The sequence below is a fragment of the Odontesthes bonariensis genome, chromosome 14 (assembly GCF_027942865.1).
Source record: "Odontesthes bonariensis isolate fOdoBon6 chromosome 14, fOdoBon6.hap1, whole genome shotgun sequence".
In the NCBI taxonomy this organism is placed as follows: Eukaryota; Metazoa; Chordata; class Actinopteri; order Atheriniformes; family Atherinopsidae; genus Odontesthes; species Odontesthes bonariensis.
The window spans coordinates 28,519,237-28,546,656 of record NC_134519.1 but is presented as its reverse complement, the minus strand read 5'-3'; the positions used below and the strand labels follow the sequence as shown (position 1 = coordinate 28,546,656).

Genomic DNA, 27,420 nt, shown 5'->3' with positions numbered 1-27,420 from the left:
TCGGCGAAAAGCCACGGCTTTCCCCGGGGCGAGGGGTGTGTGGGCCCGGCCGCTGCTCTGTCCTCCCGGGCAGAAACGCGCAGCGTCACCCGGGGGTCATGTCACTGTTCCGCCAGGAGAGGGCGCCGTCGCACCGCGGCTGGGGCCTCTCACGGCGGAGGGGCTGCGGTGTGTGTCCACTCTCTCCCCCAGATGGGAGCGATGGGCCGCTCTCGCAGCCTCACCCTGGGTGGTAAAGACGATCTCGAGGGGCTACAGGCTGCAGTTCGCCGCTGTTCCCCCGCGATTCGCCGGTATAATATACTCCCAGGCTCAGGGAGAGTCAGCTCGTGTTTTACAGGAGGAAATCCTCTCACTGTTAAACAAAGGAGCAATCTGTGTCGTACCTCCCGCACAGTGTCAGAGCGGTTTTTACTCCAGGTATTTTCTGGTCCCCAAACGGGGGGGGAGCGGAATTCGCCCTATCCTGGATCTACGTGCTCTGAACAAATATCTCAGGAAATACAAGTTCAGGATGCTAACACACGCATCCCTGCTGCGTCTTGTGAGACAGAACGACTGGTTCACTTCTGTCGATCTGAAAGACGCGTATTTCCACATCCCGATATATCCTCCCCACAGAAAGTATCTGAGATTTGCTTTCCAGGGGATCTGTTACGAGTACCGCGTGCTCCCTTTCGGTCTGTCCTTAAGCCCGAGGGTGTTTGTGCGGTGCACGGAAGCGGCAATAGCCCCGCTGAGACGGCAGGGCATCCGCTTGGCCACATATCTGGACGATTGGCTGCTGTTGGCACAATCGGAGCAGGAGGCCAGGGCGCACACGCGTATTCTCATACGACACCTATCCGATCTGGGTTTCGTGATAAACGCGGAAAAGAGCATGCTGTCCCCGGCACAGGGCATAATCTTTCTGGGATTATCCCTGGACTCGGTGACTTTCACAGCGCGTCTCTCGGGGGACCGAGTGAAAGCTTTCAGGGCATGTCTCGCGCTCTTCCGTCCAGGCAAATCTGTTCAGTTCAGATTATGTCTGCGGTTACTCGGGCTGATGGCGTCTGCCATACTCGTAGTCCATCTTGGCCGGCTCCACATGAGGGAATTCCAGCTCTGGGTGGCCTCATGCGGGCTGGATCCCGTGCGTCATGGCGCACGGAGAGTGCTGGTCACACCGGGGTGTGCCAGGGCACTGCGCCACTGGCGGGTCCCGTCCTTTCTGACCCACGGGGTGCCCATGGGTTCCGTCCTGTCCAGGAAAGTGGTCACTACGGACGCCAGCCTGACAGGTTGGGGCGGAATTCACGAGGGCCGGTCTGTGAGGGGCCGCTGGAGTGTGGATCTCCAGCGCTCTCACATAAATTTTCTGGAACTTTCAGCGGTGTTCCTCTCCCTGAAACATTTCCTTCCGTCTCTCATGGGTCACCATGTCCTGGTGAGGACGGACAATACGACTACGGTGGCGTATATCAACCGTCAGGGGGGATTACGCTCCCGTCAGTTGCATATGCTGGCACGCAGACTGATCCTGTGGAGCTGTGGTCGTCTCCTCTCCCTGAGAGCGACGCACGTCCCGGGAGTCCTGAACACGGGTGCGGACCTGTTGTCCAGGGGCGCGCCGGTATACGGGGAGTGGACTCTGCACCCGGAGATTGTGGAACAGATATGGGCACGTTTCGGCCGGGCCGTGGTGGATCTGTTCGCATCGAGAGACAACACGCAGTGCGCGCTGTTTTACTCTCTCCGCAGCATGGATGCTCCCCTCGGCATAGACGCACTAGCGCACGCCTGGCCGCGCGAGCGTCTTTACGCATTCCCCCCCCTGGCCTTGATACCCCCCACTCTGTCCAGAGTGAGGGAGCACGGCCACGCACTGATTTTGATAGCTCCGCATTGGCCTGCGATGCATTGGTTAGTGGAGATATATCAGCTGATGTGCGCTCAGCCCTGGCAGCTCCCGCTTCGCAGGGACCTGCTATCACAGGGGGGGGGAGCGGTCTTCCACCCGCACCCAGAGCGCCTGGCACTGTGGGCCTGGCCCCTGAGTGGCTAAATCTGTCAGCTGTGGGTCTTTCACAGCGGGTGATTTCCACTATACAAAACGCTCGAGCCTCCTCCACTAGGTCTCTGTATGACTGTAAGTGGAGAGTGTTTGAGGGGTGGTGTCACAGAAATGGCCACATTCCTTTTCAGTGTCCAGTAGGAGTGATATTGTCATTCTTGCAGGACCTGATTGACAAAGGAAAAGCTTTCTCCACGGTTAAAGTGTACTTGGCGGCTATCGCCGCCTGTCACGTGGGTTTCGGGAAGCTAACAGCGAGCCAGCACCCGCTGGTTTGCTGCTTTATGAAGGGAGCGCGCAGGCTTCTCCCCGTGTCCAGACCGCTGGTACCACCATGGGATCTGGCCGTGGTCCTGAAAGGGCTTAAGGGCCCTCCCTTTGAACCACTGGAGGGGGCAGACTTGAAACACGTGTCTCTCAAGACAGTGTTGTTGCTGGCTTTGGCTTCGGCTAAACGGGTCAGTGACATCCATGCGCTCTCAGTGCATCCCTCATGCGCTCAGCTCTTTCCGGGGGATGTGAGGATAATTTTGAAGCCCAACCCGGCCTTTGTGCCTAAGGTGGTGGGCTCATGTTCTCCTATTGACCTTGTGGCTTTTGCTGCCTCACCAGGTGAGCAGATGTCGCATGCGTTATGTCCGGTCCGTGCAGTGAGCACTTATATGGACAGGACGAGGGGTTTCAGGAGGAGCGATCAGCTGTTCGTCTCCTGGGCTAACCCTCATAAGGGGAAACCTGTCACAAAGCAGCGTCTATCCCACTGGGTGGTGGAGGCGATTGCTTTGGCTTATACGAGTCAGGGTTTGCAGCCACCTGTGGGCCTGCGAGCGCACTCGACTCGGGGCTTGGCCGCATCCTGGGCCTTATTCAGGGGAGTCACTGTTCAGGACGTTTGTGCTGCAGCGAGTTGGTCCTCGCCTCTCACTTTTGTCCGTTTCTATATGCTGGACGTCTCCGCTCCGTGCGTGGCTAGAGCGGTTTTGCTGTCCTGATTGGAACAGTGTACTTATCCCTATGGGTTGGTGGACGCTGGATAAGCTTGTCTGGCAATACGGGAGCAACCATATCCCATAGTGAGACATCGAGCGAAATATTATGAAAGAGAACTTTAGGTTATTTACATAACCCCGGTTCTCTGAGTAATATGAGTGAGATGTCTCACCAGACAACCCTTCTTGCTTGGGCGAGTGAGAAGAGGTGCTTATCTTGAATGACGTGGTGCCGTCCGCAGGAGGTATTTAAGGTAGGTGGGACTACCTGGTGCGGACGGACACGTTTCACCAGCCAATCAGGATTGGCGTAATGAGATTGATGCTTCTGAGGTCTGCAGCGGGGGCGTGCATCCCATAGTGAGACATCTCACTCATATTACTCAGAGAACCGGGGTTATGTAAATAACCTAAAGTTTCAGCTAGCTGGAGTTTGTGCTGTTGGGAAGGTAGTTTTCAATGGGTCATTGAAAGGTTTTTCCACTTAGAATAGCTGCCTACCGGTATATTTAAAAAAAAAAAAAAAAAATTGTGCAGCTGTGCCTCTGTTAAATAAAACAAGAGCCACTGGAGGGCTTAACTTTGCATGAAAGATGCTGATTAAGATCGCAAATAAATTTGGGATGAAGTCAAATCATTAAAACCGCTCCCGGAATTGATGGCACGAACAGCAATGACAGAGGTCATTGTGTCATGCTTTATGGCTTTTTAATTGTGTGGATAGGAAAATATGCACGCTCACGGTGACTTTAACTTCCTAGGTGGTCAGGTGAAGTGCGTTAAGGCTCTGCTTTGCTTGGATGTTGCTCTGCTTTGCTTGGATCTCGTTTTGCTGTTCTTGGATCGGATCTTGCTCTGCTTTGCTTGGATGGTGCTTTGCTTGGATCTTGTTCTGCTTGCTTGGCTCTCGTTTTGCTGTCTTGGATCGGATGTTGCTCTGCTTGCTTGGATCCTGTTCTGCTTGCTTGGATCTTGCTCTGCTTGCTTGGATGTTGCTCTGCTTGCTTGGATCCTGTTCTGCTTGCTTGGATCTTGCTGCTTTGCTTGGATCTTGCTCTGCTTTGCCCTGCCGCAAAGCGCTGTCGCTGCTGTGGAGACCGAATATATTTTTATGGTGTACCTAAGTGGTTGAGTTCAATGCTTGCCCCAATTAAATACTCGCATCACATTTCAGTCTGTGGTAATGTGAGCCCACGGCAGTTCCACCTTTTTAACGTCAAGCTTAGTCGCGGTTTAATAATTATTTTGTAATATACTACTACTAATCATAATGGTGTCACACGTTGGTAGCTAATAAATCGTTGGGGGGGGTAGGATACCCTGGTTCCAACTTATCAATTGGATGGCTGCGTTCCGGTATGGTCACTTGGGGGGTTGTAGGACACCCTGGTCCAACAATCCAATTGGCTGGCTGCATTTCAGTATGGTCTGTTTGGGGGGGGTTTGTTGCCTTTACAGCAAATGGAAGGCACTCCACCTGAGGATGCTGCTGTTCCCTGTCTTGGCTTCCATGGAGCTCATGGGAAAGTCGGGAACTTCCTCCGAACAGAGCCATACCGCCAAACATAAATTGTATGCATTCAGAATAAGCTTCTGAAATTCATCTCTGTTCTCGTCTCGTTTTGACGAGAGTGGTTCTGACAGAAATGGAGCATCGCGTTAGTTCTGGCAGACCACGTAGTCAACGCGCCCTTTGCCTATTGGCTGACGCCGACCCAACCCTTATGGCCAGCTGCGCTCAATGGGTAATCAACTGATGCTCGCAATTGGATGCTAGCATTTGGGGCACTTCATTTAAACTTGGTTTGCTGTCACTGCTTTTTTTTGCTCTCTGCTTGCACCCACCACCTCCCCTGCTCCACCGACTCTCATTGCCAAACAATGTCATACTGTTGTTCATTGTTGCTTGCTCTGTTCTAGGGGGTTTGTTGCCTTTACAGCAAATGGAAGGCACTCCACCTGAGGATGCTGCTGTTCCCTGTCTTGGCTTCCATGGAGCTCATGGGAAAGTCGGGAACTTCCTCCGAACAGAGCCATACCGCCAAACATAAATTGTATGCATTCAGAATAAGCTTCTGAAATTCATCTCTGTTCTCGTCTCGTTTTGACGAGAGTGGTTCTGACAGAACTGTAATTCTTTATTATTGGGCTGTCCCACATATTCTCTGAAAAGCCTTCAGCTGATCCAAAATGCTGCAGCCAGAGTTCTGATGAGAACTAACAGGAGAGATCATATTTCTCCAGCTTTAGCTTCTCTTCATTGCCTCCCTGTTAAATTCAGAATGGAATTTAAGATTCTTCTCCTCACATATAAAGCTCGAGCTCCATCATATCTTAAAGATCTCATTGTTAGATATTTTCCTAATAGAGCACTTCGTTCCCAAATTGCAGGTTTACTTGAGGTTCCCAGAGTTTCTAAAAGTAGAATGGGAGGCAGAGCCTTCAGTTATCAGGCCCCTCTCTGTGGAACCAGCTGCCAGTAAATGTCCGGGAAGCAGACACCCTTTCTGCCTTCAAAACTTTCCTTTTTGATAAAGCTCATAGTTAGAGATGGCTCAGGTGACCATGAAACATCCCATAGTTAAGCTGCTATATTCCCAGACTGCTGGGGGGCCTCATCTGTCACACCTTTCCTCACTTTGCTCTTGAAAAGTATGGTTGCCTGAATTACGTAAGAGTACTTAATATTTTCACCTGCAGTAGACGGCAGTCAGACAGAGAGGAATTCTGAAGGAAGAACCAAGTTAGCAGCAACTCAAAATGGGAACAAAGGAAGAGTGAATTTTCTCCATTTAAAACAATTCAAATTTCATAAATTTATAGCGGCTTACGCAAATGCCATCTGGAGAATTTTTACAATCTTTAATTTACACATTTACACAACACTAGATAAAAAGATAATTGTTGTATCAGTACGACTTTTAAAATGAATGTTGGAGATTAAATCCCTATGCATGTTTAAGCTCAACTAGACTCAATAAACTCACTAGACTGGCCTAGGCGCTGTAAACATGCTCTATAAATTTTGTTCAGCATACAGTATTTTTTAATTGAATTGAATTGAAGAAGTGGCTAACAACAAAGAATTGCAACAAGGGACCATGTTCATCTTTTTGTGTAACAGTAATAAATAGAATGTAGATCAAGACAGCTTAATTCCCAATAATGCTGCTCTCATTCACATATTCTTCTGGATTCTTGTTAGATGCTAAAATTTACAAGAAATTGTGATTGGAAACCAGCCCATTAAGACTGCGTCTCAACTTGCAGTCATTTAAAGCATCTTCAGTTCTGCTCTAATGGTAAATGGACCGTGCTTGTATCATGGTCTAGCTGACCACTCATGGCGCTTTCACATTATGCCACATTCACCCATTAATTCAAATTCAATTCAATTCAAAAATACTTTATTTATCCCAGAGGGAAATTAAATGTTGATGTAGCTCAATTAAATCAAAGAGTTATTATAGATGTTGATGGCTGTGGGCAGGAAAGATTTCCTGTAGCGGTCCGTTTTGCATCCAAACTGAAGAAGCCTTTGACTGAAGAGACTCTGTTTTCTGATAACAGTCTCATGGAGAGGATGTTCAGGGTTGTCCATAATTCTCTTGATTTTATGCAAAATCCTTCTTTGCATTATTGTCTCCAGAGGTTCCACAGTCGTCCCCAGAACAGAACCAGCCTTCTTTATCAGGTTGTTGAGTCTTTTTAGGTCCCTGGTTCTGATGCTCCTGCCCCAACAGATGACGCAAGAGGAAATGACGCTCTCAACAACAGACTTGTAGAAGATCTGCAACATCTTGTTGCAAACCTTGAAGGACCTTAGCTTCCTCAAGAAGTACAGTCTGCTCTGTCCTTTCTTGTAGATGGCTTCACTGTTGTGTCTCCAGTCCAGTCTGTTGTCCACATGAACACCAAGGTATTTATATTCCTCAACCACCTCCACTTCTTCTCCCATGATGGAAACAGGGTTTGATCTGACCTTGTTTCTCCTGAAATCTACAATCATCTCCTTTGTTTTGTTAACATTCAAGATGAGATGATTGTTCCCACACCATGCCACAAAGCGGTCCACCAGCTCTCTGTACTCAGCTTCTTGTCCATCACTGATACACCCGACAACTGCAGAGTCATCTGAATATTTCTGTAGATGACAGGAGTCTGACTTGAGTCTTCTGGAGTTTCAGACGAAGCAGATCAGGCTGGATTGTGTTAAATGCACTGGAGAAATCAAAGAACATGATCCTCACAGTGCTGCCTGCTTTATCCAGATGACAGTGGGTTTGTTGAAGCAGGTGTATGATAGCGTCTTCAACTCCAACTCCATGGCGATAAGCAAACTGCAGGGGGTCCTGATATGTGCTGGTTTGCTTACACAGGTGGGTCAACAGGAGTCTCTCCAGGACCTTCATGATGTGGGATGTCAGGGCAACAGGTCTGTAGTCATTGATGTCTGAAGGGTGAGTTTTCTTTGGTACCGGAACCAGACAGGATGTCTTCCACAACAGTGGTACCTTCTCTTGGGTCAAGCTAAGGTTGAAAAGGTGTTGCAGAATCCCACAGAGCTGCTCTGCACAGGCCTTCAGGACTCGGGGGCTGACACCATCTGGACCTGCAGCCTTGTTCCGGTTCAGTCTCTCCAACTGCCTCTTCACCTGACTTCTAGAAACAGAAAAGTGGGAGGGGGAGGCAAAGGGGACAGCAGCATCTCCTGATTGGGTTGATGACAAACTAGTGGAAGCAGAAGAATCCATGACTGAGGTGGAGGTGGAGATGTTACAGGAAAGCTGTGGGTCAGAGGAGGGTGGGATGTCTCTTTGGCTGGGAACAGGAGGGGAGGATGGTGAGCTTGTTCCTGAACTGAATCTGTTGAAGAATGTGTTCAGCTCATTTGCTCTGTCCAGACTTCCATCCATCCGATCCTCCCTCTGCTTGAGGCCTGTGATCTTCTTCATTCCTGACCACACATCTCTGATATTGTTCCTCTGCAGTTTACTCTCAAGCTTCTTTCTATACACCTCCTTGCTCTCTCTGATCTTGACTTTGAGCTGCTTCTGTATACTCCTCAGTAACTCCCTGTCTCGCTCCCTAAAGGCTCTTTTTTTCCTGTTCAATAGTTCCTTTAGCTCACTGGTGATCCAGGGTTTGTTATTTGGGAAGCATCTCACTGTTCTGGTGGGGATGGTGTTGTCCACACAGAAGTTTATATAGTCAGTCACACACTCAGTCATGGCATTAATGTCCTCTCCATGTGGCTTACAAAGAGAAATCCAATCGGTTGCATCAAAACAACCCTGTAAGGCTTCTTCAGCTTCCTCTGACCACTTTCTAACAGTCCCTTTTGTGACAGGTAGTCTCTGGACAAGGGGTTTATATGCTGAACAGAGAAAAACAAGGTTGTGATCTGATTTACCCAGGGGAGGTCTTGATTTGGAAATGTATGAATCCTTGACATTTGTGTAAAACAAATCCAATGTCTTGTTTTCTCTGGTAGAGCAGCTGACAAACTGTTGAAAAGTTGGCAGTGTAGCAGAGAGTGAGGCATGATTAAAATCACCAGATATTGCCACAAAAGAATTGGGGTGTTGAGTCTGTATCTTAGCAACAACGGAACTGATGACATCACATGCAGTGTCGGCAACAGCTGAGGGTGGAATGTAAACAGCCACCAAAACAACACTGGTGAACTCTCTTGGCAAATAATATGGACGAAAACTTACTGCCAATAGTTCAATGTCAGGACTGCAGATACGACTCTTCACAGTAACATGTCCTGGGTGACACCATCTGTTGTTGACAAGCACAGCCAATCCACCCCCTTTCCTTTTCCTGCTACTCTTTAAATCTCGATCTGCTCGTACAGTCAGGAAGCCCGGCAGAGAGACGCTGGAGTCGGGTATATGATCCTGTAGCCATGTCTCAGTAAAACACATAATGCTACATTCCCGATATTCTTGCTGAGTCCTTATCAAGGCTAAAAGTTCATCCAACTTGTTAGCTAACGATCTTACATTTCCCATGATGCAGGATGGCAGAGATGGTTTGAACTTCTTCTTTCTTTCTCTCCTCTTTGCTCCTGCTCTGCATCCACGACGCCTCCTTTTCAATTCCAGTGGGATTTCTGGCTTCAGTTGTCGAATTATTTCTGCTTTTCCAATGTTATTCAGCTGCTCCCTGTTGTAAACCACCTTGTTGCTATGGTGATGCATCATGACAAAAGAGTAAAATATACAAAAGTATTGGGAAAAATTAATCCAGCTGCACAGCATCCAAGGCAGGAAGGAACAGTTGTCCAAAAAATGCAATTTCTTCCAAGAAATAACAGGAATGAAATTTAGAAAAAAAGAAAAATCTCTATGTGAGGTACAGAGCTACTCCAACGTGCTGCCACCCTCAGCAGCGCATTCTAGAACAACAGCACGCTACACTTGTTCTATGTATTCACACATCAGTAGGGGTTCAGCATCTTGCACAAGGGCACTTCGACATGCGGCCCAGAGAAGCCGGGAGTCAAACCATCGTCCTTCCAATTAGAAGGCGACTGCTCTTCCTCCTGAGCTAATAAAATCCCAATTTTATAACTTTAAATAACTATTCAGGTAACTTCAAGGCAAAGTCTGTGTGTAATGGTTATAAATATGTTTACTATTGAACACAAAGAAAGAATATACTACTTGGTTAAAAAGTGTTTTGTTTTCATTCATGGTGGTGCCTGGAGAGAAGCAAGAACACATTGTTATGTGTGTCTTAGTAGAAGAGAACTTGTGATAGCATTAGCACACTGATTTGCTAAAGGCCCTGTCACACTGTTGCGTATGAGAGAAGCGTATGAGTTGCGTATGAAAATTAATAATATAATTTTCATATGCACGAAAAGTCCTTGAAAATAAAAAATGACTAGTGTATGAGTAGCATATGAACTGCGCATGCCCAGCGTACGTTTCAACGCGCCTATATCAGCAGCCTTTCCACATTTGCTCCATTATTGCAGTAGACGACGCGCTATCAACATCTCTCGAGACATTCATCTTGATCATGCCTCCCAAGAAGCAATCGTCGATTGCCCGGGCCCTGGGCTGAGGAAAAGGCAAAAAAACACAAGAATCATTCTCACCCAAACCTGTTGAAATGCCTGATGCACCTGCGGCTGATGAGTTACATGCTTCTGAGCGATCAAGATCCCCAACTCCTCATCCTGACCGCTCCCGTGAATCGTCGGTTGCCTGCCGCCTCCATCTCCGCCCGTCTGGCGGAGATGGAGGCGGCAGACGGGCGGAGGCTATAAATACGCTAGCTGTACGGTACACCTTCATGCCAACATATGGCAATTTATGTCCAGCGTTCTCGACCTATCAGTAACGTACCTATGTCGTACCTCTAGCGTATTCAGCGTATGCCTAGCGTATGTTTAGCGTATTAACCATACGCACAAAAGTTTTGAGCATGTTCAAAAATGTATTTCTGCCTCAGCGTATGCCAACGTATGCCAGCGTGCTTGAAACGTATACAACCTATGCCTAACGTTCCCCTGGCGTATGTCAGCGTATACCAGCGTATGAGTGATAATTTTCATACGCAACTCATATGCTTCTCTCATACGCAACAGTGTGACAGGGCCATAATCGAGTGATCCATGATCAGCTACTCCGGTCTTGCAATGACAGAGCGGTAGAAAAATGCATTAAAACAATAACGTGTTTAAAATGCCAATACTGGAATATTATTTAGTTATTTTTTCATTGTACATTGTTTTCTTAGAGTAATTTCTTCAAAGTTTGTTTTGAGAGTCTTACCTGCTGATCGAGTCTCATTTGATTATGTCTGAGTTAGCGAAGGGGAAACGTGTTGCTGCTGCTCGTCCACTGGACGTGACGACAGTAACATCGTGTCTTGTGTCTGTTCTTCACTATTCCCCTTTGAAGGTAAACTCTTTGCTTATTCATATATTTTATGTCTGTACTCATGTTCTCTCTGTTTTATGAAATAAGGTTGAAGTTAAATCTGTTTAGAGTAACAATGTTGGCTTGAGTATGTGCAGCTTCACCTAAGTTTTACTCACCATAGTTTTCTTGCTAGATGTAATAAAGATTTCAGCTGCTCAGGTAGCCTGGCCTAAACGACTGCAGGGGGGCCTAAACGACTGCTCCCTGTGGCCTAAACGACTCCTCTGTCGGCCTAAACAACTGCGGCCTAAACGCCAATGGCCTAAACGACCTGTATCCCCAAAAATCCAAGGGGGGTGAGGACCTGGATGTGTGGTGGAATTGGGTTTGATCGGCGTGTTTTTCTCTGGAGTTTTGGCTCTAGCAAGCTGCATATTTGTAGCAGCACAGTACTTGGCAATCTTAATCGCGATGTCAGCCATTCGTCTCTCCACACGGTCTCTTCCAAGAGCCTGATGCGCTAAGGCATCCAAAAGTAGCAAGACAGCCGCTGGTTACGCTTCCCATTGACCTTGTTATATACAGATTCAAATGAACCTTCAATTAGTGCACAATTCAAGTCAAACAGAATAATGTCAGCATCAGTATGGGGTATAATGTATGTTTATTTATGTTTTCTTCAAAGTAATAAAATATACAATCCATTAGTCAAGCAAACGTGATTTGAATAACAGTGGACTATTTTACGAAACTCCTACGACAGCTCTGGATCACTCGTAAATTCTGTTCGTACCTGAAAGAAAACGTAAAATACGAAAAGATTGGTGAATGCGCAAATTCTCTTAAATCACTCGTACGGACTATTTAAGAACAAATCTGTGCGTACGAACGGTTCTTGCATGAGGCCCATTGTTCTTATGAAAAATTGCATTACAACACTGGACGTGATGACAGTAACATTGTGTCTTGTGTCTGTTCTTCACTATTCCCCTTTGAAGGAAGGGGAAGTGTAACACGTGCATATGGCCATTTTTTCAACTTGGACGGACAGACATCACAGTCCTCCAGGAAGTTAACAACGCACAGTTGACGACTCTATATAGCAGACCTTTGTCCACTTTGACTTCTGTCTTTTCCAAAGCAGAGCAGAGGTAAAGAGCCAAGAGCAGCCCGCAACTCAGAGACTGTCCCCAAATGGCAGCAAAATCTATATTCAGCTGGCTATATTGAGCTGTAATCATAGTGAACTGTGCATGTAAATGTCTGACTGACTGACTGCTTTTTCTACTGATAGAATGTTATACCGATGTAAATACATATCAAAGAGCTCAATGTAAACATCTTGAGTATAGCTTAATTTGCATAAAGCTAACTTTACACCAGAGCCAAACTTAACACAAATAAGGTCAACTATGCTTCCAGCTTTCAGTCAATGGCAGCTAACCAATCCCCCAGAGTAACTGTCTGATCTAATTCCAAGAAACTAATGGACAAAATGATACTCTTACCTGTTCATCATCAAATCTGTTCTCCTAACTAAACCTTAAGATGTAGCATGACAGAAGCATCAGCAACAATATCTCCTGATAGATTGGATGGCGTAAAACATACTTCCCGTGGAAGTGATTGCAATTTCTTCTCACAAAAGCAGCCTGAAATCTGAAAATGAATCATCTTTTAACGTTCCCACAGAGCACCCTCATGTTTGGACTGCAGCCTGTGGTACCTGCTTCCGTTTTCTCTCCGTGCAGTTTGCTACAAAGCTGTGAACACGACACCATGATGAGAGTTGGCAAGAGACAAAAAGAGGCATAGAGAGAGCACTCAGCATCCCTCAGAGAGCTATAAATACACTGAAAGCATCAAACCCTAAAAGCATTACAATCACTCTGTCCCCGGGGTAGGGAAGATGCCTGCTGTTGTTTCAGAAGACTATACCGACCACTGAAACATTGTATGTTTGAGGAGAGGAGAACTTGGGCTTAAGGATGTCTGGAATTTCTCCTTCAGTCTTTGAGGCAAAACTGGGATATATAGCCAGTTATTGATTTCAGGGCTTGTCGCAGTTGCAGAGTCGTCAGGAGGGCTGAGCTGAGTGATGTGAGTGATTTTTTTTTTTTCGTTTCCTTTAAGGACATTAGCTGAGGAAACAGCAATGATAGAATTCAAGGTTGTGATTTATATTTTAGTTAGCTACGTGAGCAAAATATTCACCACTAATGTGCAGCCGAAGGAAATGTGTCAGGAGTGAAATGCAAGTCTCAACTGGCATTTTAAGACTTTTGAGATGGACCCCTCAGTTCTCCCGCACAGACATCTGGGTGGGTGGTCTCCAGCTCCCCACATGGGCTCAACTGGGAGGCCTCAGTCAATTAAGATCCAACTGCTGTAGCCGACTAGACAGGCTCCTGCATATTGCTGCTAAGCTGCAGGCTGTAGATTAGAGAGGGAATAGTGTTTGTCTGTCGAGAATGAAACCTTCCCAATGACTGTCCCTCGCTGCTGTCACTACTCATTCTCACCGTCATCATTCTCCTCTCCAAATTAGAGGCATCCTTGTCCTTCTTATTCTTCCTTAATTCAAATTTGACACAAGTTAAATTACAAAATTGAAAACATATGAAGACCTTGACATAATCAATGTACATTTGTGGATATGCATGAGGCACCTAAATCCTGTTTTTTTAAATAGATCTAATCATATATTCACATGGTGAAAAATATTTCCAAATGTATCCAAAATCTGTTCGAAAGCTCATCTTTTGCACAATAATACCAGCAGAGAAAATTGAGGGTGGGCGTGCAGGATAAAAAGATAACAGGAAAAAACGAGATTGTCAAGAGTTTCAAATTTAAAAAACATCTAAAAGTTCAAGCATGAAAGCCTTACAAAGGTCCCTTTACAATGGAATATAACACCAGCATCTGCTAAAACCTGAAAGTAAAGTACAACAGATACAATAAAGCTTTAAGAGTCAAACAGTTAAGTTGTTGTAAGGCAGTAATATTTGAAGAATTTCCTTTGTGACATCCATTGTCAGATTTCTTAAATCAATATGTGCTGCACACGACTGAAAGTATGTGATGGAAAAAAAATCTGCTTGTACGCCAGATTAACGTAGAGTATATGCTGTAGCCGGATATCTTTTGTCTTTGACAAGCTTTCCAACCATCCATTTTTGTTTCGCCACAGCACCAAAGGCAAGGTGCACCGTGGACGGGTCGCCAATCCATCACAGAACCAACAGAGACAAACAACCATGCACACTCACACCTGGGGCCAAGTTAGAATCACCGACTGACCTAACATGCATTTTTTTTGTATGGTAGGAGTATCCAGAGAGAACCCACATGTGAGGGGAAAATACCAAACTGCAACTGCAAGCCGAGATTCAAACCAGGAACCTTTTTACCGTGAGGCGACCGTGCTAACCACCACACCAACAAGTATCCCATTAAAGATGCAGATCCGAACAGTTGTGATTCTATATCTACAAAGCATGGTGCTTTTCTAAAAAATAACATCCTTGTGGAACACAAGTGTAAAATGTAACTGGCTGTAAACCGTATCAGACCTGTTCATGCGAGCACAACCAGTAGTCATGCTTGCTGTTTTGGGCCTTGTCCTTGCTTTTAAAGCCCTGCCAGTGCATGTATGGACTCAATGTGTTCAGCAGTCGTACACATCATCTCCCTCACAGTCCTCATTTTCTTCTATCTGTAGCGGTGATTTCATTTAAAAGCATGGAAAGGTAATTTAGTTATTTAGCTCCCTGCCTTCTCATAAAACTGGAGTTACCGTTGCTCACAGTGGTGTAGCACATTTATGCAGGCTCTGCTGAAGGCTCTGGATCAATCCACCAAAGACCCGTGACGCTAGTTTAAGAAAGCCCGCGTGATTTAAAGCATTTCAACGTCGAACAAACTCCTTTATTTATTTTAAACTAAATACTTCAACAGAGTGTTTAGTACAACAGAAACGTATGAGCCAGCGTGTGGCCGTATACTGCTGATGCAACTTCCCCTTCAGCAATATCAGAGCTGCGTCTTTAAACTTGAATTTTAGCAGAGGAGAACTTTAAATTAGTGGGATTGCTTGATTACATTTTCACTGACTGTTTCATGCAGCTTTGAATATAAACACCAACGGTCTCTTAGATTACGAAATAAGTACGCACACATCCATTGCCAGATGGTGTAAAGATGAGCCAAACCTACAAAACATTTCAGTCTATAGCCGAAGAGCTTCACTCCTCTAAGGAGAGATGGAGAGCCGCTGGCAGAACAAAACACAGAAAGGATGGTTAAACAGGAAAAGAGAGAGAAAGGGTTATTTAGTTTGTTTGTCTCTTCTGATTATTAAGTAAACCTTTAAAAATCACTAAAAATAAGCTTAAAAAAGGAGCCTTACTGCTTTTCCTGACAAAGATGGTATGACATTGGACGAACTCCATATCCAGCACAACTAAACATCCTTCTCTATTAACATCTACAACAGTCTTATTCATTTATACTGTATTCCTTCACTTACATACAGTATTTATACTGACTTTCAGCCTTGTGGTTAAATCATCGTCTAATCCAGTTACAATGAGGATTCCTAAGTGCTCGCACAGAGGCATAAATAAAGATTTATATTCATGTGCTTTTCTTAAGCCCCTACAGTTTATTTTACCCTGCAACAGAGCAAAGAAGGGCCACATCTAATTACTTTTTCAGAATACGGGGGCTCCAACAACCCTTTGAATCGAAATTGAGCTGCAGCCAGACAGAGTGGTGATGCTCTTCCCATTACTCAGAACTGAGCACCCCCTGTCATCATAAAGGTAAACCCATAAATAAAAGACTGCAGAGATTTTAAGTGTCCACATGGGAAGAGGCAGCTCCTCAATTACTGCTTGCAGTTCATACAATTATTTCATGTGTTAAGCCGACAAAAACAAGAGAATGGCATGTTGGCAGATGGGGTGATAATCTCTCTGAGGAGACGATTGGGTTCTAGGAAATGGAGACACAGATAAGAAGTGGGGGTGTCAGAGGAAGGAAAATCGAAAACAATGGAGTACAAGAGAAACCAAGATATGGAGAAATTTGAGAGAATGTGTGGAGACATTAATAGAGCGTGAGGACAAGGTAGGGAAAGGGAGACAAAGAAGTGCTGTGAAAAATGAAGAGAAAGCCCAGAGGAGAGACAGAAGGGGTAACCCTCTTTGGCTGTCACAGCAGTTTACACTCATTAGCAGAGCTCTGCCTTTGAAGCCCTTTATCTCCAGCAGCATGTTTCACACGACTGGTTAAAAAAAACACATGCATACAGGCAACAACACATGCAAAGAAACTGCATACATCTCCTTTTTACTTATAAAAAAACAAAAAACAAGCTAAATAAAATAATGAAAGTCCATAAGCCTGCTTAGATGCATCCAGTGGCAAATTACCCACACAAATCATCATCCTCAAGTCTTCATCTAATTATATAAGCAGTGGATCCTTATGTAAGATGCTTCCCCTACGTCTGAATATCCATAATGCATGAAGTCTTGTATTTGGTTCATGGTGACACATCCTAGCTTTACTGTATCTGGGCAGACCAGGAAAAAGACCAAGAAGGAGAAGAATCGCACTCAGCCACATGTGGAACTGACAACTTAAAGGTTTACGCTGGTGTTTTGATGGTGCTCTTCACTGAAACCAAGACATAATGAGCGTAGTTAACCTGAGAGATGCTGCAGTACTCTATTCCAAAACATTAGCAATAAATCCGGTGGGACACAAAAGTAATAAAGTGATGAATCTATGGAGTGCTCTGAGAATGTGAAGAAAAAAATTAAAGAAAGGTTTAAAGTTCTTTTTAAATGAGCTAATTTAGTGGTATTTCTGTGGATGGATACAAAATATCAATGTTTTTGTGACACCCAGCGTCATTTTTTAAAGTATTGCACAGCAAAAAGTTGTCCACACAGTGAGATAGGTTTTAAAAGTCCACTCTAAGACCTTATAAAACCACTGGGTGTAGCAAAAACTTTAATCACAATAAACAGAAGTGAAACGTAAGCCTTGACTTGGAGCCCTTTAACCTTCTTAGAGAGCTTCTTATCTTGGGAAAAGCAAAGCAGTGTGGACTCTAGTATTATCCCTTCTCTTTGGGATATGCTTTTTAGCCTCGAAACTGTGATTTATTTTCTTAAAAAGAAAACCCTCACAGTTCACTCGCTTTGTACCACACACCACGGAATCACTTGTATTAACATGCACAGCTGCAGAGCCCCTTCTCATGTGTGGCCATTTTTTTTAAGCATCGGTTTTCAACGAGCCGAGTAAACATCAGGAAACGGTTTAGAATATGCTGTCAGTATGTCAAGCAGTGGATTGACATGTTGGACATTATAATTCAAAGCCCACAGCAACCTTCATTTCAAACTGGACCTAACTGATTGATGCTTAAACCTAACAAACAATAACGAGAGTTGAATGAAAACGAGGACATTTAAAAAAAAAAAAAAACAGCTTGAACTTGAAGGTCTCCGACTCAAGTCATGTGTTTTGTGTGTGACTTTTCTCTACCGCCCTCTCCTACCTCTGTATGAGGACCATGTCGATTTTTCATAAGAAAACACTTCATGTTTGTGACTTTTGCTGCTGCTGTGCAGCCGTGCCGACATCAGGAACAGACACCAAAGGATGCTTCTGTGTATTTCAGACCCATCAGGGGACCTGGCCAAACCCACCAGAGTGACATTTGTTGCATTTGCTGTCATAGTCTCATATTGCAGTCGGTGTGTACAGGCACCAACACCAGAGGACACCCCTGTGCATGTGTGACTAAGCTTGAATCTCCCCAAAAGTCTTTCGGATGAGGGGTGAATTGTCTTCAATAACGAAAAGAAGCCCTTCTGTTCATATTTTTAGGATTTCCATTAACAATATGACTGAAAATCAACCCCAAAGTCTGAGACTTTGCCACGGGCTTTGGGAAAATGGCCCCATCTTGCATGCTGGAAATATGACAGGGTTGTGCTGCCACAACACTGAGTTCATGAGTACAGATTAAGCAGGTTTCATGAAAGCAGCTATCCATATAGGTTTCTCTCACTCCATGTCGAGTGGACCATCATAGGTGTTCAAAGGCTAACAGCACATCACTATGTGAAAATAAGAAATAGAAATATATAAAGTATTCACAAATGCAGACATTTTCACGCCCTAAGAAGTCAAAAGTTGAAAAATACTAAACAGAACAGAGACAAGAACTCCAGACAAGAGCTGCAAGGAACGGTTTCAAGGAGCAGTTCCAGAGGATTCTTTCTGCTCATCGATCAAGTTGCTACATAAAGGCAGCATGGTAGAAAAAAAGATAAAAAAAAAAAAACAGTAGATGTGAGTCACCCAAACACAGAGCCAGAGAATGGAGCACACAGAGGAATCAAGCCTGAACTGCCTCTTCAGAACATCATCACACCACTATATCTTTACAAATCAAATCCTCGTTAACTGTATCAAGGTTTAAGATACTGAAACTGTTAAGGCGAGCCGTGATATTTTCCGAACCCTGACCAGGTAACCTGCCTAAATTGAACCAAACAATGAGTGAAAGACAAAGTAAGAATATGAGTAAAGATTGAAGAAAAATATCAAAGTAAGGGGTCTGATGGGAGATTAATTCATGTCTCCTGGGCAATAAAATGTGTTTTCATGAAATGCAATGAGACTGTTGGCCTTTTCGCAACTATCTTCTTGTCAGTGCAGATTAAAGACATAAGTCTTGTCCTCGAAAATGAATACAATAATAAACTTATATGAAATATTACTACCATCTCAATTTGTGCTGTGACAATTTTGCAAACTGCCAGTGGGACGGATTGTTTTGCAGCAATTTTACTACAAGTTGGTCGACACGTTTGTTCTTCATAACATCTGAGGCATAACAAGCAACCAGAAGCAACCAAAAAACTGGACGGCAAACTGGAGGAACAGTTTCTGATTGCCTCACAGTTTAAATCATGTAACATCAACACATAAGTCACGGTTTTTGTTTACAGCTTGCAGATCTCTCATCAGTCTCCTGTCGGATGAAGAAATAAATCTCTTATAAAGCCCCAGTTTTACTACCTCCCCAACACCAAAAGATGAGCAAAGTTGCCTTTAAAAGAGTCTCATAAATCTACACAAGGTCAGAGCTTCAGCCGAGTCAGTCGAGGCCGATGTAAGCCAGCTCCTCTCTGAGGAGGGCAGATTGCAGATCTATATACTCACAAGCAAACAGACTAAAAGAGGTTTGAATTCCTGCTGCAATCGGATAATCATAGTACTGTGATTTGTATTTATATTTGGACCTATTGCATGTTTATTCATATTTCTCCACCATGTAAATGCACATAAAAAAATGCAGTCTTAATAGTACGGTTGAGAAACTACAAACTGATAACTGAGGCGGTTACGATGTCAAGGGAAGCACAACTCGTTCTGGAGATCACATGATGCTCAATTACGTTACAAGAGCCTTATTATTATCTTTCTCCAGGACTAAGCCTCAGGGTATGCTTGTGCTGGGAAGAGAAAGCAATGAGCCTCACATTGACTTTTCACAGCTCATTTCCCAAAAAACTGCATTTAGCTAAACTCAGAAACTTAAGATACTGGCACCAAAAGCACTTTTTTCCCCCTGCTTGATGTTGTCTCTGTGAGGTACTGAGATACCGTTTTTTCAGCCAAATATTGTTTTTTTTTTTCTCCTGAACGTTTCCAAACTTCAATGTGTTCAAGCTTTGATTTGAACGAGAAAATGGAGGTAAGGTCCCGAAAGAACCCCACTAAAGTACGGGCAATAGATTGGCTAAACAGCAGAACTAAGCAACCGATCCCATCGAGCGGTGAGCGAGCTGGGAAAAGGAATGAAAGCAGTGGAGCGCCAAAGAAAGAGTCGGCGCAAAATGACAAATGGGAGGGCAGAGGCAGAAACAAGAGACGGAACATTTCACATTCACAAAAACATTGACAAACCACTTGACAGTTTTATACAGCCGCACGCTTGCTGTTTATCAGTCGCATTCAGCCGTCTTCATGAAACATTAACTCAAAGGTAAAGAGCTTATTTTTCTGCTTGTTTTACAGCATGCTGTTGGATTACACCCTAGATGATATTTTTCCTTATCAAAATGATGACAGCTCTATTACTTCCAGTTTTTAGTGATGACAGTGATGGTACCTCAGAACAGGATTTCTGCTTCAAAGCTCCACTGAGAAGCCATGTTGCACTTAATGCTATTCAGCAAATGCTACAGTCGCATTACTAACACTGTTAACTAGCATGATGGCCAACTTAAATGTTCAGATTGCCATTGGGAATCTGTTAGCATTGGTTATGTTGCTATTTTAACTGCTGTTTTTAGTAGCTTGCATCAGTACCATAGAGTGTGGATATATAAAAGAATGCAGATTCTGCACAAACCAAAACGTTTTTGGACAAAAGTTTAAAGGCCTAAAATATAGCCTGAAGCAGTTACCATTTTGAGATCAAAGTGACATGCAAGGGATGGATGTCCAGCATTTTGTACATAGAATATTTTCTTTAATTCATTTTTTATCTTTATCCCTATCTTTGAAGGGAATAAAGTATTCATTTAAACCACATATGGAGGCTAAGGTCCTTGTCAGAGCCAGCCTGGATTCCAGTTCCGGTCTGTGGCCCGTTGCTGGTTGAAGATACTGTTCATTTTTGGACACTAGCGCTAAAGAAAAAACCGAATTCAACTCAATTGTGTGACATACTTAGCCTGGCTGACGCGTCCACATCTCGATGAGATGGTGGTCTGGGAACTAGGTGTGCATTTTCTCGTATTTGAGGCGTGGTTTACGAATGCCTAGAGTCGTTTATTGGGCGCTACGAATGTCTATCAAATGGCGTCTGGTTCTTCCCATGCTGCTTTGCGCGCGATTCATAGCCAATTGTATCACTTATACCAGATGACGTATGTAGAACGACAGAAATTTGACGAGGAAGAAGAAGAAAAATAAAAGTAAACTTGCGTTCTAAGCTACTTAAAACACTTTCTAAGGCTGACATCGTCATCGTCTTGCTGCCCCCCCCCCCCCCCCCCCCCGTTCTGTGATTGGTTCCCTAACACAGGCAAAAATAAGGGCGGTGGTTTCCATGCTGCCCTTGCAGTGTGAATGAAATCGCGCGCAAAGCAGCATGTGAATTCCCAGGCAATGACTTAAAGGATAAGACCGGTTTTTTGACATTGGGCCCTTGATTTCACATTATAACATGATGTTCTACTCACCCCTGCTTGTTGTTGAACATTTGGAGCTGTTCCAAAGATATTCGCGAGGCGTCTGGCTGCTCTCTTGAGATATTCGGCCATGAAACGGTTTCCTATGGGCAAGCTTATACAGGCACAAACTATGCTGTTTATAATTTATTAATTACTCTACACCAGCACTGATAAGGTGGAGGTGCGTCGCTTACTTAAAAAAATCCGGGTTACTAATTTTGAATTTTAGCCGAATGAATAAATAGGCAGCAGGTCTGTGGGCTGTCTGTGGCAGTAGCACGACGATGACGTCAGTAACACCCACTTTACGACAAAAAAATCAAAATTACAATAACCCGGATTTAAGTAGTAAGTAAGCGACGCACCTCCACGTTATCAGTGCTAGTGTACAGTAATTAATAAATTATAAAAAGCATAGTTTGTGCCTGTATAACGTTGCCCATAGGAAACCGTTTCATGGCCGAATATCTCAAGAGAGCAGCCAGACGACTCTCGAATATCTTCGGAACAGCTCCAAATGTTCAACAACAAGCAGGGGTGAGTAGAACATCATGCTATAATGTGAAATCAAGGGCCCAATGTCAATAAAACGGTTTTATCCTTTAATGGTGTTTTAACCACATTTTGATTGGTTGAGGGAAACTAAAATGCAAAAGAGGGCATATTCTACTGTGAATTTCAAATTTACACTCGATTTACACTTAGCTCTAACGCCCCTGCACAGCTTGCCATCTCACCTTCAACATTTCGTTTTGAATTATTGTGAACTACTTCAGCTCGCGCCTGATTCTTACTGTCCACAGACTGACCCTTATCGATTTTCTCCGCCCTAGAGGTTATTGTTTGATCAACTAAAAGATTGTTCATTCTCTCCTGAACTGCACTCATTTTAAAATGGACTTAGATTCAAAAGAGATTGTTAGTAGAACGGTCTATATAAGCCTTCAAATACCAGCAAGAAAAGTATTGCTCTATTCGATGACTCCATTCCTCTAACAAACCATTTTTGTTACTTTGAAATAAAGTTTTAATTCTCTGCTGTTTTTCAGTGCCTTCATTTCTGCTACCCACACGGCTGCATTTCATACGGCCAGAGACAAATAACACTGCTGGCTGAAGACAGCAGTGAATCATTGGATGTGCTTGACCATAGATGGACTGTGAAAGAATTTAATCAGAGAAAGGTAATTAGTGGTAAACTCCATAATGATCATCCCCAAAGTGTGAGTCCAGATTGTTTTAGGTCTAAGTTTATTCACAAGGTTTAGAAAAACAATGTTTTCACAGAGAGAAGAAGGCAAACTTGCACATGTGCAGAATCCTAATACGTACAGACTGAACACACACACAGGATTATTCAAAGCATTTCATTGCCAGTGCTTAGACACGGACGGCCTAGAATAGTCTTGGTATGTAAAAGGCTATCTCTGTCCATCACGGTGATGATAACATAAGACACAACGCCATCTGCGCACACATCTGAACAGACGTACAGTACACTCAACAACACCAATCAGATTGAACCAGACAGCAGCCATGGGAGAGAATGGAACAATGCAGAGGGTTACATGCAGACAAACATGGAGCCCACCACCCCTCCCCATGACATAGTAAGAGAGGGGGAGGCCCACAGACAAAAAGCATGGTCAATTATTCATGTCATACTGCTGCAAGTCATTACACTGCATGTATTATACATAATAATGCCAACAACATGCCACGCAAGCCTGAGCAGCCACTCTCCCCTGCTGGAGTCCCAGAGATTCCCTGCAAAACATCCCATTAAAAACTAACACATCGGCAAGGACATGGGCGAAAGGCACAGGAGAGCCATCTTACATGCAAACAGCACTCTAACTGACACAAAACGCACATCCATCTCCTCGCTCTGCAGCTATCACTCAAAGTTAGGAAGCATGGTGTATGTCTGCGGCTAGTTTCATCAAAGTAACCACACTGATAACAAATACTGTTCACGCACACCACCACAACAACCCTCATCATTTCAGACAATAACCCTGAAGGATAAAGTCCACAAACGTTTAGCGCGGTGTGTGTTTACTTTTCCCACACATTATCCCAACTGCAGGAAATGTTGGTCTTTGTGTAGCACAGTCATTCTGTTGATCAGTTCACCATTATGGTCCAGAGAGGAAAAGAAAGAATTGTGGAGCTGATGGTCATGTATTTTTGTGCCGGACTTTTTAAGACCACACTGGTAAAATGAGTGGCAGAGAGGGTTCCAGGATTTTCCTTCCAGTGACATCCTGGGGATACCATTTTAGCTTTTAAGTAAAACTATTGGATGGATTGAAATAAAAAATGGCTACACACACACACACCAGAAAACATACTTTTGCAGAGGAATAATTAAGTAATAAAATATTTCAGCCTCAAGTCCAGAGGTGCATTGGAGACTGACATGTGTCATCATTTTACTGGATTGCCATAAAATTTGGTGTGACTTAATATGTGCAAAACCATCCTGTTTTACTATATAAATGCTTGTGTGCAAAAGATGGCAAACATGCAAAGCATGTCTGCTGAACAATCCCCAAAAAATTTGAAAAAGTCACGAAACAGAAGACTTTGTTTCCATAGTAATGAAAACACGACAGGCCCAGGAAAAGGACATTTTGGCACAATACATTAGTGTGGTGTCTGTTTTCAGTACTTTGTTTAAAGCAATGATCATTTCCAGACTCTAACCGTTTATCTCGAACGCCAACCATCATCAAGAAGTTTGTAATGTGTAAAATCAAAGCAAAGCAGCAAGCAAAACCAAACAGCCACTGAATGCAAAAATGACATTCGAAAGTGAAGCTACGTTAAAACATCAGTGCACAGAGTGGAACTTGAACTCGGCTCCTCTGACTGTCATCCACATCAAATCTGCCTGTTAAACATTATGCAACAGTTGTTTTGTGACTTGTTTGTTTCACAAAATGACTGTTTCATTAACGCTGTGGCCCTCTCTAATCCGTTTCTGTGCAGGTTTTGCTGTCAGACTGGGTTGCTAACATTAGCATGTTAGCATTGTTACTGTCTGGTATGGTAAAATTTCATCATTTTCACTTCGTTTGTTTGAATTCTTTTTGTTTCTATTGTTACTTTTCAGCTTAGCCTTATCTAACTCGTACCCCTTACTTTGTACTTTGTACAGCTTTACTTTCACAGTTTACTGATGCTCTCCACAAAATGAGAGAAACAAATTGTTATGAAGCAGGAAGACCTCAGTCAAATGTGCTCCTCAAGCCTCAAGTTAGTTTGAAAGATACATGTTGGGGCTTACTGAATCTAAATATTTGACTGAGTATAGTTCTCTCATTTCACTCATATCACACCACGACTGCAAAATACATACAAGCAGTATAATGATACTTTTTTTTTTTTATTGCTGATTCGTAATGGTTGTAAGACCATACCTCCATGCTTGTGAGATTACATCGATGAGTCCCAGCAAACCAGCCTGTGTTGGAGCACTGATCAATGTCCACATCCTGCAGGTTCACATCGACACGAACAACACCCCTGTCAGAGGGGAAGATGGAGGGTAAGAGGCAGAACAGTAGGAGAGAAGGACGGAGAGGGAGGCAGAGAGGGAAAAGGTCATGGAAATTATCAAGTGACTGAATTATGGGGAGAAAACAAAAAGGTAAAAATCACCAGTGCAGAAGCAGGCAAATGTTACCAGTCATAAAAGGAAAATGAATTACCTTTCAAAAGAAAGAGAAAAGTGGAAATGAAAAGATGTTGGGGGTCAGTTAATGAAATGAAGGTCCAACATGTTGATGAAGTAAAGTGAGGCAGGAAGGAAGTGAAAGTGAAGAGGCCAGAGGATGACACAGAGGCAGAGAATGAAGCAGAATGCAGAACAATGCTCACGGGAAGTCAGGTCAAATGTGTTTGAAACAGTTGTGGGATGTGCAGGTTGTGTTTTGTGTAAGTTCTACTTTTTGTGGAAATAAGCTTGTAATTGTATGACACACTATTAAAATGCCGTCAGTAGCCTCTAAGGTGCAAACTCTTAAAAGTGCTGCGGATGTTTTCCTTGATTAATCTGCCTCAACATTAGATGTGTTCGGTGTGTTGCTTCATCTTGTTGTTGAGGTTTTGGTTATGCCACAAACAAGAAATCTGTGTTGAACTTAATCCTCTCTGCTCTTCGATAATCCCAACTCAAATACCAAATCCCAATGGATTCAAACGAACCATCGATAAAGTCCCCAAAATGACGATGACAGTATAAGCATGTTGAAGTTTAAAATCTTCAAGATTGAGGATGAGCCGTCTGTTTGATCTGTCTGTTTTTATCCCTAACAGTACACTCTAAATCTAATGTAAATTGAATGTGTTTATGTACTAATGTAATATAAATGTGTAAAAGTTCCTTTAATTTCACATGATTGATTTTTTTAATAGATAATCCTTGCAAAAGGAACAGTTTCAACCAATGAGGATATACTAGATTGTTGGAGCCTGTTCTGCTTCTACTAACTCTCTACTTAATTTATTCAAAACAGGACTTAACAACAACGATAAGTATAAAAACCCCTAAGTCAGCGGTGGAAAAGGCAGGAGATGAGACTCACAGTGAAAATTGGGCACAGCCCATGGTTTGTAGTCTTCTTTATGTTATTGTGTTGCACACCAATCTCAGTGGGCCAGTTAGGTTTCTGTTGTAGCCATCGGCAGTAATTATATCTATTTACTATTTCCTTGAGGGAAATCTTACAATCTCAAATTAAAACAATTTGTGCAATGGTAGCCAAATCATTTAGCGTCTAATGCAAATGATAATGCTTTAAAGTAATTTCCATACCTTTTTTCCTCATTTCATTTGTCTCCTCCTGTCACTATAAAGACATTTTAGCAGTTAAAAGGTAAATGGTGCTGTTTTTCTAGTGCATTCACAGTTCCAAAATCAAAGTACATGCAGGATACTATGAATACCTGTGTGACAGGTGTTGAGGGTGGAATACAGCACACCACTTTCCCTTAGTAGTGGAAGTGGTAGCTTATTAGAAGCTGCATTTTTTTTTAAATGTTTCTATTTTTTTTTTTTAATCTGGCATTGATATTGCTTGTTTTAAAAACAAAATTGTTGCCTTCACTGTAGTATGTAATATCAGAGGTCAGAATGTCACAAATTCTGAAAGGTAGAGCTACAGTCGTAGCCAAATGTTGTCGCTGGCACTGCCAGTAGGTGCACGACCTGTTGTGTTTGCCTTTATTCGTGTTAGAGCCACCTGTTTGAAAAGTACCCACAAAGCAAGCTTTGTTCACATGTTGTATTATGGCATTTTCCAAACTAAGGACACTGTCACTAGTTAAGTATGTTAGCAATCCTAACTTTCAAAAACCCGCAGAAGGCCAAAAGAAATGTCAGCCAACGGCTCAGATTTTTTTATGTTGGTATATGCCTTGAGAAAATATTTTCACCTGATAGACAGAAAAAAAAATATGTACTGCATAGTTTTTTTAGGGTCTTTTCATTAGATTTGTTGACAAAAAAGGAAACTTCAGAAAATCCCAAGATAAGCAGGTGATTCTGCAGCTTTTACACGCGTGGTTTGTTATCTGCAGCTCGGTCCTGTTTGGTGGAACTTTATCTTTTAGCTTTCATGCTGCTTGGACACTGAAACAAGAAGGTGAATTTATGAATTCTTGTTGATGTCCGATGCAGTGGTGAGTCATCAGATCCACGCTGGGAAGTGGATAAGGTTAAATACTGTTGAGTGTTGCTCCTCCAGTACAGCATGAGAGGAGCTCTGGCCAGGAATTAATCTGACGGAACTAAGTTCACTTCAGCTATCCTGCTGTGATTGGAGCCCAGCCCGGTTTCTATATCTGTCCATGTCTCTCTCTCTCTCTCTATCTCATCACATACACATACATGTAAAAGAGCCTTTTTTGATTACCCTCTCCTGTCTATTTCTCCCCTAAAAGAAAGGCTGCGCACTCACACACATTCTGTCTATCCTTTGTTTTGTTGGAGCCTGACACCTGTTACCTCCATCTGCCTGCTGGGAAGTGGAACAAACAATCACAGAGAGAAGCTTTGGCCACTGCCTCTCATAAAACACAGAAACAGACAGAAACAGAGACAGGGAGGACTATGCGTTGACTCCTTCAAGTGACAGAGATGTGTTAGATATTGTGTTTGGGAACCATCAATTGCAAGCTGACACAAGAGAAGGGTTTTAAGTATCTAGAAG

The 27,420-nt window shown here is 43.5% G+C and overlaps 1 protein-coding gene across 1 annotated transcript in view; it reads right to left on the bottom strand.

The window, feature by feature from the left end:
• gpr158b (G protein-coupled receptor 158b) overlaps positions 1 to 27,420 on the bottom strand; it is a 91,937-nt gene that overhangs the window by 58,792 nt on the left and 5,725 nt on the right. Inside the window, exon 2 of the mRNA XM_075483899.1 lies at positions 24,628 to 24,733. Within this exon, the coding sequence (XP_075340014.1) occupies positions 24,628 to 24,733 (106 nt within the window). The remainder of the gene's footprint in view (positions 1 to 24,627; positions 24,734 to 27,420) is intronic.